The following is a 16274-nucleotide window of genomic DNA, read 5'->3' on the forward strand; positions in this document are numbered from 1 at the left end:
TGTTTTATTCTTGAACTGTTTTAATTCAACAATTAACTCCTAAGCAATTCAACTGTCAGCAATTCAACAATTTAAGGAACTTCGCTTTTAGTTTCCCTAGATTACATTTTTGAATTTGAGTTTTGTCAGAGGGCGCTGTTACCAGTCAAACGTGCTCGATCAGGGGCTATATACTCTGGAAATTACGCGCGCGCGATGTCTCGACGCGCGTCTAGTTTCACACACTAGCCCATATTAAGTGAATCACATGTGACCGCGTTTCAGCCAACCAGGATAAAGAACAAGCAGGAGATGTGTTAAAAACGAAAATAGCCTCACAATGTTAATTTATTACGTTTACTGCACGTTAAGTAAATCAATAAAAAAATCGGTAATTATGACTACTGTTTTCTAAATTTTAACGGGACAGAGTTCAAGCGAATTAGGGGGTGTAACAAGTATATGTTCTGAGTACTACAACTTCCAAAATACCGTTTATTGAAGTAGTTTGGTACTTTGACTTAAATCTGAAGATTAAATTTGCAACAATTTATTGTTTCGCAATAGCAATGTTACAGCGTCAGCGCCATGCAGTCTGTGTATGAGTTCACATGAAGTTGAAGCTTCGCTAGTCAGCATCATGACACCAACCATCATGTGTATGGTTGTAACTAGAAACAACTCAGCATCCTGGTCTATTCGGTGGACATGGCTCCTCACATCTGTGGTTGTACCGAAAGATGCCGCTGATGTCGTATTGAGGGAACGAGAGCTCCCAGCAGCAGAGCGGGGCCACATACTGCCACGTGCGATCGCCGCACACGCTGTCGTACGTTGCGTACACGTAGATCGGACTGCCTGGAGGCGCGTTCCTCCGCACGCTCTCGCAGGCCAGCTGGCCCGCCGTGTTGGTGAACCTAGCCCCGCCCATCCAGTCATGGGCCTCATCCAGGCAGTCGTCGGGGCAGTTTTGATTGACCCGTCTGCAGCTCGGGATCAGCCAGTGGTGGTAGCTCGGGTTAGGTAGGTCCTCCAAGACCGATAAACCATTGGCGCTCTGCCCTGCTCTTAGCTCCCTTGTGCTCCATCGAAGATCGCAATAACAGCTGCGTCAAAGAAAAACAAAACATACAAAGCTCAGTGGTAATGTAATGATTCGAACTGCATACTAACTTGTTAGTAGTTTTCCCCTTTAAATGACGGTAGTCGGAGGCAGGGGCGTTAATCCGGGAATGGGGGGGGGGGGTGGTTATACATCCCCGGCCAGTTTTTGACCGGGGGGGGGGGGTGGGGATGGGCAATTGGATCTCCCACCCCTCGCACTTTTTCGTGTTGAGAAAAAAATGCGGATTTTCAGGTTTTTTTTTTAACTTCCCATCAACCAGAATGTCATCAATCGAAAAATGAGATGTTTCTAATTAAATGCGCCGTTTTAATGTGTTGATGTTTAAGGCGCGTACGCACATGTATACATTTGTTAAAGATGTATGTGCTGTATTATGAACAACGCCCCTAGTGTAATGGTGTTGTCCACGCCCCCCCCCCCTCCCTCCCCCTTTGAATGAATATCCACGGCTGGCATTTTGGGGGATTTTGGTCGCCCCTATCCCCCCAAAACTCTCAAAAATAGCCCTCAGGGTGGAACCTGCGATGACCTCGGTAAGGCCATAAGGCTTGAGAATTTTGCACCCATAACAATCTCGACCGACACGAACATTCTTTGGGAAATTTGGAAAGTCAAGACAAAAATCAGAGAAAACGGTAACGTCAGACCAAACAGCGACATCGGCATCGTGCATGTGCTGTCAGGCTGGTTATTAGTCTGCTCCCTTACATATTGCGCCTCTTTAAAGCGTTTACAGGTTCCAGATATACACGACCATCGCTCCCTTAGTCTGGCACAATTAAAACCAACCTCGTTCCCAGGGTGTCGAGCAGTACGCGCCCACCACTACCTGCTCTCTCACCCTGGTATTGGATCATTTGCATGTGCAAGATTTGTGCACATGTATGCAAATGAGGAACAGTCTGGTGCCTGGATATGAGTTACACATTAGCGTTTGTTTTTGTATGCGGTGTCTGGGGTAAAAACAGAGTCAATTCGTAGCAGCGCGAGCACGGCGTGAGTTACGAAAACACGATTTTTGAAATCAAACTGTTACGATCTTATCGAGACAACATGCAGTATCATAGTTCATATTAATATGAGCAAATTGGAAAGGAAATTAGTATTTTCGAGAAGGCGTGGACGAATGATCGCGAAAACACGTACTGCACGTTGTGAATAATAGCACCAAGTACACGATAAATATCCATTACTAGCCAATTGCGGTATCCAATCAGGATACAGGAAGAAAGTTTCCTATCCAGGGTTTACTATTGGAAACGCGGTTGGAAATAAAGTAAGCACTGGGGACGAGGTTGAATTAAAACATTTACAATACCGGCTGCAAAATGGTGCCCGACTAAATTTAGTGCAAAATATATGGCAGCCCAGAGGGGCCACATAAATTTAGCCTATACTCGAACGTAACCTCATCTAAAAACACGTTGAAATTGTGCGGCAGCAGGATTCCCGTCAACCTATTTTGAGACATCATCTTACATTGAAAAAAAGTTCCACGGCGGTGTGCGCGTGTACCAGAAACAGGAGATTTGTTTTGTTTTGCTTTGCTTTAAATCAAGTCTTTAATCGGAACTTACTATTTACGGTATGCATTTGCACCGAGGATCATGATGGCCGAAATGGCGACAACAAAGATGACATGACAGGCATTCATCTTGTCGAATTATTGCAACTATAAAGTGTCGGCTTCTCTCAACTTGAAATCGTCTGTTCGGCAGTTGAAGTCGCTTCCCTTAACTTTCTTGGCCGTTCTGTGCCAGCTCCACAACCGGTGTGCCGTATTTATAGGATTGCAACTAGGATTCCAACTGGCTCACCTCGAAGCCCGGTGTCGTGCCAAAAACCGTCCGGTGCCAAATAGTGTCCGCTGAGCATGCGCAGTGGGCGCCAGACACTATTTGGCATGTAATACATGCCAAATAGTGCCCGATGCCAAATAGTGTCCGGGCGCCGTCGTTCCAACACAAGGGCGCACGTACGTCCTGCCGGACACTTATTTGGCAGGAAAAATCGGACAATTTTGTTTGTAGGGAAAATCGGACAGTGTTTTGCAAGGGGGAATCGCCGACACTATTTGGCAGGGGGAATCGGATAGTATTTAGCAGGGAAAATCGGACAGTATTTGGCAGGGGGTCGGACAGTATTTTGCAGGAAAAATCGGACAGTATTTTGCAGCCGGGAAAAATTGGACGTACAGTATTTTGCAGAAAAATCAGACAATATTCAGTGGCAGGGTGAATCGGACAATGATATTTGGCAGGGGGAATTGGATAGTATTTAGCAGGAAAAATCGGACAGTATTTGGCAGGAAAATCGGACAATATTCAGTGGCAGGGGGAATCAGACAATATTTGGCAGGGGGAATTGTACAGTATTTAGCAGGAGAAATCGGATATTTTTTTCGCAGGGAAATCGGACAGTATTTGGCAGGGGGGAATCAGATAGTATTTAGCAGGAAAAATCGGACAGTATAGGAAAATTGGACAATATTATTTTGGCAGGGGGGATCGGACAGTTTTTGGCAGGAAAAATCGTGCGTACTGCACTGCACGCCAAACAGGTGAACTGACGCGAAAAAAACACAAACATTTTGCACAAATATAATTTTGTTTAAACTATTAGGGAAACCAAGTAAATAGTTATCACAGATAACAAGGAAAACGTTAAAACAGATTGTAAAAAGCAAATTCAGGTGAAATAAATCTTATCTATACGACGTCTTGACAGCTTGTAACAGCAAGGCACGCAATATGATGCACGCTAAGCGCGGACACTATTTGGCAAGCTTCCGTAAACAATGTGACGTCATGGGCGCATGGCCAATCAGAGCGCATTATGCTAATTAGCGGACACTATTTGGCACCGGACGGTTTTTGGCACGACATCTGTCGTATCGAAGGGACTTTCCCCAACTTTTACCGTTGGGTGATCAGTTGATAAAGTTCAGGCCACCAACCTCCAATTCCTCCGCATATGGTTTACAAAAACAAATCGAACCTCTGTTCTGAAACTATGTGTCATAGTGGATTAATTTTGCTTTGTAATAATTCCTTCATTTTTAACCTGAAAGCATCTGAAAAATACAAATCATCAGGGCCATAGCCAGTCGATGGAAGGTGGTTTTATGAGGTGGACCTTTTCATGTCTTATAAACAGCGGTTGAATAGGAAACATAATCAAGCCTTATGGCCTTACCGAGGTCATCGCAGGTTCCACCCTGAGGGCTATTTTTGAGGGTTTTGGGGGGATAGGGGCGACCAAAATCCCCCAAAATGCCAGCCGTGGATATTCATTCAAAGGGGGAGGGAGGGGGGGGGGCGTGGACAACACCATTACACTAGGGGCGTTGTTCATAATACAGCACATACATCTTTAAGAAATGTATACATGTGCGTACGCGCCTTAAACATCAACACATTAAAACGGCGCATTTAATTAGAAACATCTCATTTTTCGATTGATGACATTCTGGTTGATGGGAAGTTTAAAAAAAAAAACCCTCAAAATCCGCATTTTTTTCTCAACACGAAAAAGTGTGAGGGGTGGGAGATCCAATTGCCCATCCCCCCCCCCCCCCCCCGCGTGGCCTGTTGGGTTACGCAGACTAGCTCATGCATGTACATGTACTTGTACATGTACATGTACATGTACTGTGTGTGCATGGCTGTTGTACGAGTACGTGTGTGATGTACGTGTGTACGTACATGTACATGTACATGTACATGTACATGTACATGTACATGTACAAGCATAGCCTTGCTGTATGGTACAAGTTACTTTCTCACTAGCAGCGTACGGGCATCGATATGTGCACACAGTTATGCCTTGCCAAGTTGATTAGGGTTTTTGTTATCGGCGATTTTTTTTTTATCGGCGAATCGATAAGCCCGCAACGCCTTGGTCAAGGCTAAAGAACCCCATGTAAACCGATCAAAGCGCACAGCCAGATAGCGCTCCCGGGCTGGGTGTGTGGGTGTGTGTGTGGCGTATGGGTGTACATGTACATGTACACTATCGCTGCCCAGCACATGAACAATATACAGACCCTAGGCGCGGAGCCAAGAGCATTATGTAAATGAACACACTCGAGCCTAAATCTCAACCAATCCCAATGCAATAAAGGTTATACTGTTGGAAAGCTGACGAGACGAAGACAAATGACTCAAGAGATCTAAGCTCCAAGGTGGCGCTATTTAACGTTGTGGTGATGTTAATGGACTAGTTCTTGGCTGAACGCGCGGTTTACACACAAAACAGGGAGATTTTTTGACTAAAAATGCAGTGTTTAACATAAGAATGCGCGAGTGAACCTCAGTGTTTTATTCAGTTTTCTTTCATTTTCTGAAAGAGTATATTGTTAGGGTCACACTGTGATGAGATCTAAGGTGTACTATGTCGAGTAATGAAGTGGTGGCGACAGATGTGAAAAAGGTCCCATTTTTTATGATTTTTTTCGCGTAGAGGCACATAAAAACCGGCCCGATTCCCCAAAGGAATTCATACTCATGATGAGTAAGGCTCGATCAAACGATCAGAATGCGAGATAATGCGTTTGAAATTGAATGGTCCAAATATAGACGTGAACTGTTATCGGTAACCTTTTGTGTCTCTCGAGGTCAAGTCATCAGGTGATTAATAGAACAAAATGGCGCTCTGATAGTGCCACACGTGGCGATATGTTTTTCCGTACACATGGGCGTATTTCGAAGTACGTTGAGTTGCAAGTCAGGTTATCGGACTTTATTTTCCCTTGAAAAAAAATCCTCCAAACCACATATTTGTAAAAGAAAAATGTTCCACATGACTATAACAAACCTTTTTTAAGAGAGAAGAAGAAGAAGAAATAAATTTAAAATCAGAGATTGAGGCTCCTTGGAGAAATATAAATATAATGTTTGACCCCTTTGTCTTATTACAAAACATTATCCATTATACATTTATAAACATTATACATTGATAGACAGTATACATTTATAATTCTACATTGAATTAATTTGTTGGCGATGTAGCACCCATCAAGGGTGTTGACTGTCTCGGTAGCACCCATCAAGGGTGTCAACTGTTTCGGTAGCACCCATCAAGGGTGTTGACTTTCTCAATAGTAGCACCCATCAAGGGTGTTGTCTTTCTCGGTTGCACCCATCAAGGGTGTGGTCTTTCTCAAAAGTATCACCCATCAAGGGTGTCGTCTTTCTCGGTAGCACCCATCAAGGGTGTAGTCTTTCTCAATAGTAGCACCCATCAAGGGTGTCGTTCTCTCAATAGTATCGCCCATCAAGGGTGTAGTCTTTCTCAATTTTAGCACCCATCAAGGGTGTCGTGTTTCTTACTAGTAGCACCCTTCAAGGGTGACGTCGTTCTAGGGGTAGCACCCTTCAACTTTGTCGTTTTTCTCAATAGTAGCACCCATCAAGGCCGTCGTGTTTCTCAATAGCAGCACCCATCAAGGGTGTTAAAACACAATTATGTTACTGGTTTTACAACTTTATACATTAATAATTCTGTTGAATTGTTGGCGATGTAGCACCCATCAAGGGTGTTGTCTGTATCAATAGTAGCACCCATCAAGGGTGTTCGCGGTTGCACCCATCAAGAGTATCGTCTTTCTCAATAGTGGCACCCATCAAGGGTGTCGCCTTTCTCAATAGTAGCACCCATCAAGGGTGTCGTGTTTCTCAATAGTAGTAACCAACAAGGTGTCACCTATCTCAATAGTATACTTTAACCTATAGAGGGCGGTATTCCAATGGACACTGACCAACACAACAATTTCGCGAAATTTTCAAAGGAATGCTTAATGAACTACTTTACACCATTACTTCTAAAAGGTAATTCCTTTGTCTTTTTGCACAAAAATAATCAGCAAATTAATATGGCTTTGACGCGGCAAAGCTCAAGGCAATGCCATTATTAAATTGATATTATTAAGTCGATTAAAATTAATTTCCGTTGATATGTTGACATCTCCATGGGTCCGTCTGCTTCGTTGATTCTTCTATTTTCACATTCCAACTTGTGTTGTTATCGTCAATGCACAAGGCATTGTCAGGATCAAAACGTTGGTAAAACATTTTAAAGAGGTTGTGGAATGCTCGAAGACATTTCCGTCATTTTTCGGGTATATGTAGCCTAAGGTGTGATGAAATAAAAACGACTATTGTTTCTGTCATGAAATAAGTACAAAAGGTACTTTTGAGAGCTGTTTTTCAGGTCCAGTTTCGACCCGAACGTGCAACTGTGTAAAAGTCGTCGTTGCGGGCAGCAAACAAAACACAGTAAATCGTGACGTAATAAACAGGACTGTGCATTCCACAACCTCTTTAATATATTTCGTTCCCTCCCCAATTCCCAAAGTTCCTAATCGTCTTGCAAGCTGCTTTTGCATGGCTTTTTGCGGCAAGCTTAAGCTCCTAATACTCTATCATCCAAATTTTACTTATTTATAAGTATTATTCAATTATCACTTGTTCTCTATCCACTTTCATAATGTATATTTTTATTTGGCTACATATAGCTTTGCCTTACTCTTTTTCATTGATTTTCCTATGAAACAGGAAACCCTTATCGGATTTTTCTAAATTTAAGATTTAAAACTTGTGATTAAAATTTACATTTTTTTTTTAGTTAATGAGTTATAGGAAAAGCTGTTTTTACGATTTTTAGTCAGTAAAATATACTTATTCTTTACAATAATCATATTTTACAGAGCTCCGTATTTTAGTTACGAGTTGACAAGATCATTTTTTTTAATCTCAGAAAGTTGACATCTATCGTCTGTTTTTAATTTATAAATTAACTGATTAGGTCTCGGGGAAAATGAAGATATCGCCAACCAGTGAAAAACCATCTCTGGAAGACGATATCCTTCAAGATATCATCAACCCGAGAAATATTTGTTTTCTCGAGAAGATAACATCTCAGCCAAAAGATATCACCAGCCCGTGATGAAATATTATCTCGGGAAGATGATATCTAAATTATAAGACATCATCTACCCGAGAAATATTTTATTCTCGAGAAGATAACACCTCACCCAAAAGATATAGCCAACCCGAGAAATATTGGTTTTCTCGAGAAGACGACATCTCACCCAAAAGATATCACTAACCCGTGTTGAAATATTATCTCGGGAAAACGATATCTAAATTACAAGACATCATCTACCCGAGAAATATTTTATTTTCGAGAAGATAACACCTCACCCAAAAGATATAGTCAACCCGAGAAATATTTGTTTTCTCGAGAAGACGATATCTCACCTAAAAGATATCACCAACCCGTGATGAAATATTATCTCGGGAAGACGATATCTAAATTACAAAGACATAATCTACGCGAGATACTTTTTTTTCTCGGGAAGATAACATCTCACACACAAGATATCTTCAACCCGAGAAATATTTTCTTTCTCGGGAAGAGAATATATCACCTACAAGATATCACCGACCCGAAAATATATCTTTTTTTTCTCGAGAAGACAACATCTCACCTAAAAGATATCACCGACCCGTGATGAAATTTTACCTCGGGAAGACGATATCTCACCTACAAGACATAGCGAAACGTACCCTCGTGGCCGTCTCTCATTGGTCAGAAAAAAATTAATGAGCAGACGAAAAAATGTGTACTAGTACATTGGTACCATATGCGGTACTTGTCAGGCCCGGATCGGAGGGGGGGGGGGAGTTTGGGGCTCAACCCCACCCCAGCTCTGTCAAAAATTCATTGTTTTCATAGAAATTCATGAAGAAAACTGCGAATCCTCCCCCCCCCCCCCCCCGCTCTGACATTCAACAAAATTATACTGTATAAATTTTCGCCTGGGTATAAAAGATACGGACAGAGCCAGCTTGGTTAGGGGCTATTTGTAGACTATTCTGTAATATACAGTCGACTCTCGTTAATAACAGGTCCTTGAGACTTTACAAATTCCCTTGTTATAACAGGAACCTTGTATTATCAGGAGTCGAAAACAAAGAAAACATGAGTTGGGACTAGCAATTTTCCTTGTTATAACAGGAACCTTGTATTAACAGTGCTCTTATTAACGAGGTTCGACTGTCGTGTTAATAATTGTCGGATTTGAACAGCGCCCCCATTGAAAATATACATGGTACGAGCCCCCACCCCACCCACTGATTTACAGAGATCAAGTGTCCGGAGAAAAAAACCCTGACATTTCAGACATTTCAGACTTTTTTTTGCTGATGAACCCACCCATCTACCCCCCCCCCCTCCCCGCAAAAAAATCTGGATCCACCCCTGCTTGTTTTCAATTGGCCATAACTCAATAAAGATTTGCCTGATAGGAAAGATTTTTTTACATTGTTGAAAAGCTAGTGGACTAAAGTCTCTAAAATAATGTGTATAGATATTAGCGATGTGAGAGACCCTTTATAAACTCATCTTTCATAATGTAACTCCACCAAGAAATTACCACTCATAAGCATTAAATGGAAAACATAGAAACGAGAGATGATTTTTAGACTGGCCTATAGATGCTTAGGCAAAGCATTTATTTATAGCAAGGACGTGCGAGCATCCTTCACTGGTGCAAAATCTAAGCTGTAGCACTGGCCAATATGAAACGAAAGAATAGCCTCAAAATGTCCGTTTATTTCATGACAACTGCACGTTAAGTTAGGGTTTAAAAATTGAAAATGAAATTATTACAAAAGGGTAAAGTGGTGTTTTTAAAACTACACTTTTCTGAATTTTAACATGACAGAAATTTGAGCGACTTAGGGGGGTGACCAATGTTATTTTGTGAATACTACAACCTCAAAATGCCGTTTATTGGAGTAGTTTAGTAACTTTATCTAAATCTGGAAACTAAAGTTTGAACAATGATCTTTTAGCCATAGCAATGTTACAGCGCGCGACAGCGTCATCCTTCGTTCACGAGTAAGGCATAATATACAGTCTGTTGGAAAGAGTTCGCATGAAGTTGAAGCTAATTAGCTCGACTGAATCAGTCTTGGTGGACTCGACTCTGCACATCTGTGGTTGTACAGAAAGATGGTGTCGTAGCCACGGAACGCGATCTCCCAGCAGCAGAGCGGGGCCACATACTGCCACGTGCGATCGCCGCACACGCTGGGGTCGTACGTTGCGTACACGTAGATCGGACTGCCTGGAGGCGCGTTCCTCCGCACGCTCTCACAGGCCATCCGGCCCGCCGTGTTGGTGAACCCAGACCCGCCCATCCAGTCATGGGCCTCATCCAGGCAGTCGTCGGGGCAGTTTCGATGGACCGCCTGGCAGCCCACGACGAGCCAGTGGTGGTAGCTCGGGTCAGGTAGGTTCTCCAAGACCGATAAACCATTGGCGCTCTGCCCTGATCTTAGCTCCCTTGTGCTCCATCGAAGATCGCAAGAACAGCTGCGTCAAAGAAAAACAAAACATACAAAGCTCAGTGGTAATGTAATGATTCGAACTGCATACTAACTTGTTAGTAGTTTTCCCCTTTAAATGACGGAAGTCGGAGGCAGGGGCGTTAATCCGGGAAGGGGGGGGGGTATACATCCCCGGCCAGTTTTTGACCAGGGGGGGGGGGGTGGGGATGGGCAATTGGATCTCCCACCCCTCGCACTTTTTCGTGTTGAGAAAAAAATGCGGATTTTCAGGTTTTTTTTTTAAACTTCCCATCAACCAGAATGTCATCAATCGAAAAATGAGATGTTTCTAATTAAATGCGCCGTTTTAATGTGTTGATGTTTAAGGCGCGTACGCACATGTATACATTTGTTAAAGATGTATGTGCTGTATTATGAACAACGCCCCTAGTGTAATGGTGTTGTCCACGCCCCCCCCCCCCTCCCTCCCCCTTTGAATGAATATCCACGGCTGGCATTTTGGGGGATTTTGGTCGCCCCTATCCCCCCAAAACCCTCAAAAATAGCCCTCAGGGTGGAACCTGCGATGACCTCGGTAAGGCCATAAGGCTTGAGAATTTTGCACCCATAACAATCTCGACCGACACGAACATTCTTTGGGAAATTTGGAAAGTCAAGACAAAAATCAGAGAAAACGGTAACGTCAGACCAAACAGCGACATCGACATCGTGCATGTGCTGTCAGGCTGGTTATTAGTCTGCTCCCTTACATATTGCGCCTCTTTAAAGCGTTTACAGGTTCCAGATATACACGACCATCGCTCTCTCAGTCTGGCACAATTAAAACCAACCTCGTTCCCAGGGTGTCGAGCAGTACGCGCCCACCACTACCTGCTCTCTCACCCTGGTATTGGATCATTTGCATGTGCAAGATTTGTGCACATGTATGCAAATGAGGAACAGTCTGGTGCCTGGATATGAGTTACACATTAGCGTTTGTTTTTGTATGCGGTGTCTGGGGTAAAAACAGAGTCAATTCGTAGCAGCGCGAGCACGGCGTGAGTTACGAAAACACGATTTTTGAAATCAAACTGTTACGATCTTATCGAGACAACATGCAGTATCATAGTTCATATTAATATGAGCAAATTGGAAAGGAAATTAGTATTTTCGAGAAGGCGTGGACAAATGATCGCGAAAACACGTACTGCACGTTGTGAATAATAGCACCAAGTACACGATAAATATCCATTACTAGCCAATTGCGGTATCCAATCAGGATACAGGAAGAAAGTTTCCTATCCAGGGTTTACTATTGGAAACGCGGTTGGAAATAAAGTAAGCACTGGGGACGAGGTTGAATTAAAACATTTACAATACCGGCTGCAAAATGGTGCCCGACTAAATTTAGCGCAAAATATATGGCAGCCCAGAGGGGCCACATAAATTTAGCCTATACTCGAACGTAACCTCATCTAAAAACACGTTGAAATTGTGCGGCAGCAGGATTCCCGTCAACCTATTTTGAGACATCATCTTACATTGAAAAAAAGTTCCACGGCGATGTGCGCGTGTACCAGAAACAGGAGATTTGTTTTGTTTTGCTTTGCTTTAGATCAAGTCTTTAATCGGAACTTACTATTTACGGTCTGCATTTGCACCGAGGATCATGATGGCCGAAATGGCGACAACAAAGATGACATGACAGGCATTCATCTTGTCGAATTATTGCAACTATAAAGTGTCGGCTTCTCTCAACTTGAAATCGTCTGTTCGGCAGTTGAAGTCGCTTCCCTTAACTTTCTTGGCCGTTCTGTGCCAGCTCCACAACCGGTGTGCCGTATTTATAGGATTGCAACTAGGATTCCAACTGGCTCACCTCGAAGCCCGGTGTCGTGCCAAAAACCGTCCGGTAAAAGTTGGGGAAAGTCCCTTCGATACGACCGATGACCTCGAAGTTCGTGGGCCAATGACGGGGAAAGCAGCGGGGGAGAATTTTCTTCGAATGATTGATGATTAAGACAGGTGTCGTGCCAAAAACCGTCCGGTGCCAAATAGTGTCCGCTAATTAGCATAATGCGATCTGATTGGTCATGCGTCCATGACGTCACATTGTTTACGGAAGCTTGCAAATAGTGTCCGCGCTTAGCGTGCATCCTATTGCGTGCCTTGTCGAGATGTCAAGGCGTCGTATAGATAAGATCTCTTTTCACCTGAATTTACATTTTACAATCTGTTTTAACGTTTTCCTTGTTATCTGTGATAACTATTTGACTAAGTTTCCCTAATAGTGTAAACATTATATTTGTGCAAAATGTGTTTTTTTTTTCGTGTCAGTTCACCTGTTTGAAACACATGCAGTACGTACGAATAGGCCTAAAGTAACGCCGTAGTGTGTGTAGTATAGTACTGTTCCGTGTAGCATTATAACCAACGTTATTTCTGTTTGGTCAAAATCTAGAGGTCAAGATGCGGTTGTCTTGTACAATTAATCAGCGAATCTGCTCAAATGTCCATGGTCTATTGCATAGACTAGTCTGTGTGAGGGTTGCGCTTTAAAAGGTCTGAAACCCTGCAACTTTTTAAGAAGCTTGATCGAAGCACGCATCGCCGACACCTATCAATGTCTCCAACGACAAGATAAATCATAATCATAAGCATAACACGAACATTTACATCTTTGCGTGCGTTTTAACCATCAATCATTCGAAGACAATTCTCCCCCGCTGCTTTCCCCGTCATTGGCCCTTGCACTTCGAGGTCATCAGTCGTATCGAAGGGACTTTCCCCAACTTTTACCGTTGGACACTATTTGCAAGCTTCCGTAAACAATGTGACGTCATGGACGCACGACCAATCAGATCGCATTATGCTAGTTAGCGGACACTATTTGGCACCGGACGGTTTTTGGCACGACATCAGTCGTATCGAAGGGACTTTCCCCAACTTTTACCGTTGGGTGATCAGTTGATAAAGTTCAGGCCACCAACCTCCAATTCCTCCGCATATGGTTTACAAAAACAAATCGAACCTCTGTTCTGAAACTATGTGTCATAGTGGATTAATTTTGCTTTGTAATAATTCCTTCATTTTTAACCTGAAAGCATCTGAAAAATACAAATCATCAGGGCCATAGCCAGTCGATGGAAGGTGGTTTTATGAGGTGGACCTTTTCATGTCTTATAAACAGCGGTTGAATAGGAAACATAATCAAGCCTTATGGCCTTACCGAGGTCATCGCAGGTTCCACCCTGAGGGCTATTTTTGAGGGTTTTGGGGGGATAGGGGCGACCAAAATCCCCCAAAATGCCAGCCGTGGATATTCATTCAAAGGGTGAGGGAGGGGGGGGGGGCGTGGACAACACCATTACACTAGGGGCGTTGTTCATAATACAGCACATACATCTTTAAGAAATGTATACATGTGCGTACGCGCCTTAAACATCAACACATTAAAACGGCGCATTTAATTAGAAACATCTCATTTTTCGATTGATGACATTCTGGTTGATGGGAAGTTTAAAAAAAAAACCTCAAAATCCGCATTTTTTTCTCAACACGAAAAAGTGTGAGGGGTGGGAGATCCAATTGCCCATCCCCACCCCCCCCGGTCAAAAACTGGCCGGGGATGTATACCCCCCCTTCCCGGATTAACGCCCCTGCATCCGACTTCCGTCATTTAAAGGGGAAAACTACTAACAAGTTAGTATGCAGTTCGAATCATTACATTACCACTGAGCTTTGTATGTTTTGTTTTTCTTTGTTGGGTTACGCGGACTAGCTCATGCATGTACATGTACTTGTACATGTACATGTACATGTACATGTACAAGCATAGCCTTGCTGTATGGTACAAGTTACTTTCTCACTAGCAGCGTACGGGCATCGATATGTGCACGCAATTATGCCTTGCCAAGTTGATTAGGGATTTTGTTATCGGCGATTTTTTTTTATCGGCGAATCGATAAGCCCGCAACGCCTTGGTCAAGGCTAAAGAACCCCATGTAAACCGATCAAAGCGCACAGCCAGATAGCGCTCCCGGGCTGGGTGTGTGGGTGTGTGTGTGGCGTATGTGTGTACATGTACATGTACACTATCGCTGCCCAGCACATGAACAATATACAGACCCTAGGCGCGGAGCCAAGAGCATTATGTAAATGAACACACTCGAGCCTAAATCTCAACCAATCCCAATGCAATAAAGGTTATACTGTTGGAAAGCTGACGAGACGAAGACAAATGACTCAAGAGATCTAAGCTCCAAGGTGGCGCTATTTAACGTTGTGGTGATGTTAATGGACTAGTTCTTGGCTGAACGCGCGGTTTACACACAAAACAGGGAGATTTTTTGACTAAAAATGCAGTGTTTAACATAAGAATGCGCGAGTGAACCTCAGTGTTTTATTCAGTTTTCTTTCATTTTCTGAAAGAGTATATTGTTAGGGTCACACTGTAGTGAGATCTAAGGTGTACTATGTCGAGTAATGAAGTGGTGGCGACAGATGTGAAAAAGGTCCCGTTTTTAATGATTTTTTTCGCGTAGAGGCACATAAAAACCGGCCCGATTCCCCAAAGGAATTCATACTCATGATGAGTAAGGCTCGATCAAACGATCAGAATGCGAGATAATGCGTTTGAAATTGAATGGTCCAAATATAGACATGAACTTTATCGGTAAGGCCAAAAAAAAAAAATATTCGGTCTCTTGTCAGACCAAAGTTCCGGAATTGACGCGGCCACGCGGCTTTTTTTTTTTTTTCCTGTTTTTTTTTCTTCAGCTTGGATTGTACAGACAAGGTGGGTACTATTTTGCTTTTTTGGTGTCCTCATGTACATTGGTGGCCTCCATAATTTGCCTTGGTGCTTTCGATCATTTACCTTGGTGCAATTTCCCATTCCTTGGTGCTCTTTGGTAAAAAAAATTGAGGAGATGCGGAAATAGAGGGCGCTGTTGGAGCTACCGCGGAACATTTTGGAAAAAAAAAAGATCGACGCGCATGCTTAAAATCGACGCGCGCGCTGACCAGAGACCGACTTATTTTTTTTTTGGCCTAACCTTTTGTGTCTCTCGAGGTCAACTCATCAGGTGATTAATAGGACAAAATGGCGCTCTGATAGTGCCACACGTGGCGATATGTTTTTCCGTACACATGTGCGTATTTCGAAGTACGTTGAGTTGCAAGTCAGGTTATCGGACTTTATTTTCCCTTGAAAAAATCCTCCAAACCACATATTTGTAAAAGAAAAATGTTCCACATGACCATAACAAACCTTTTTAAGAGAGAAGAAGAAATAAATTTAAAAAAAAATCGTTCCTCCATGATCCAACAAACACCATCGGATTTGCAATCCGATGTAATCGATCAATTTTACCTCGTTGAACGTGCATTTTATAGACTGGTCTCAGCTAATAGACTGCAGGGGAGGGGTGTTCAGAGGAATTGCGGAGGAAATGCGGAGGAATTGGAGGTTGTTGGTAGCCCGAGCTTTCACCAAACGATAAAAGTTGGGGAAAGTCCCTTCGATATGACCGATGACCTCGAAGTGCAAGAGTAATGACGGGGAAAGCAGCGGGAGAGAATTTTCTTGGAATGATTGATGATTAAAACGCATGCAAAGTTGTAAATGTTCGTGCTATGCTTTTTATCGTAACGGGAGGAGTGGACATGCAAAAACAATACTTTAAGCGTAGTATATGTCAATAAGTTGTGACGAATCCTGTCTACGACGCCACTTTTGTAGCGGTACGCCATTGGGGTCCGCTCAAATGATTAGATTTAAGGACGCCAAGAACAACCAAGACAAACAAACAAAATCAAAAGAAAAACTGCAT

At 42.9% G+C, this 16274-nt stretch overlaps 2 protein-coding genes across 2 annotated transcripts; both read right to left on the minus strand.

The window, feature by feature from the left end:
* On the minus strand, positions 1 to 2951 carry LOC119730895. The gene is made up of 2 exons (XM_038203957.1): positions 2683 to 2951; positions 1 to 1085 (listed from the first exon to the last, which is right to left on the minus strand). The coding sequence occupies exons 1-2, from the start codon at positions 2757 to 2759 to the stop codon at positions 662 to 664; spliced, it is 501 nt and encodes a 166-aa protein (XP_038059885.1). The 5' UTR covers positions 2760 to 2951; the 3' UTR covers positions 1 to 661.
* A 6630-nt stretch (positions 2952 to 9581) lies between these two features.
* On the minus strand, positions 9582 to 12390 carry LOC119730776. Its single transcript, XM_038203804.1, has 2 exons — positions 12080 to 12390; positions 9582 to 10486 (listed from the first exon to the last, which is right to left on the minus strand). The coding sequence occupies exons 1-2, from the start codon at positions 12154 to 12156 to the stop codon at positions 10063 to 10065; spliced, it is 501 nt and encodes a 166-aa protein (XP_038059732.1). The 5' UTR covers positions 12157 to 12390; the 3' UTR covers positions 9582 to 10062.
* Positions 12391 to 16274: the final 3884 nt, after the last annotated feature.

This window comes from Patiria miniata, unplaced genomic scaffold (assembly GCF_015706575.1).
Source record: "Patiria miniata isolate m_02_andy unplaced genomic scaffold, ASM1570657v1 HiC_scaffold_22, whole genome shotgun sequence".
NCBI classification, from domain to species: Eukaryota; Metazoa; Echinodermata; class Asteroidea; order Valvatida; family Asterinidae; genus Patiria; species Patiria miniata.

Excerpts from the sequence above, each read along its gene's own strand:
- LOC119730895 (XM_038203957.1), bottom strand. The coding sequence starts at position 2,759 with ATGAATGCCTGTCATGTCATCTTTGTTGTCGCCATTTCGGCCATCATG. Across the intron at positions 1,086-2,682 it reads GCAAATGCATACCGTAAATA|CTGTTATTGCGATCTTCGAT; the intron begins GTAAGTTCCGAT and ends TCTTTGACGCAG.
- LOC119730776 (XM_038203804.1), bottom strand. The coding sequence starts at position 12,156 with ATGAATGCCTGTCATGTCATCTTTGTTGTCGCCATTTCGGCCATCATG. Across the intron at positions 10,487-12,079 it reads GCAAATGCAGACCGTAAATA|CTGTTCTTGCGATCTTCGAT; the intron begins GTAAGTTCCGAT and ends TCTTTGACGCAG.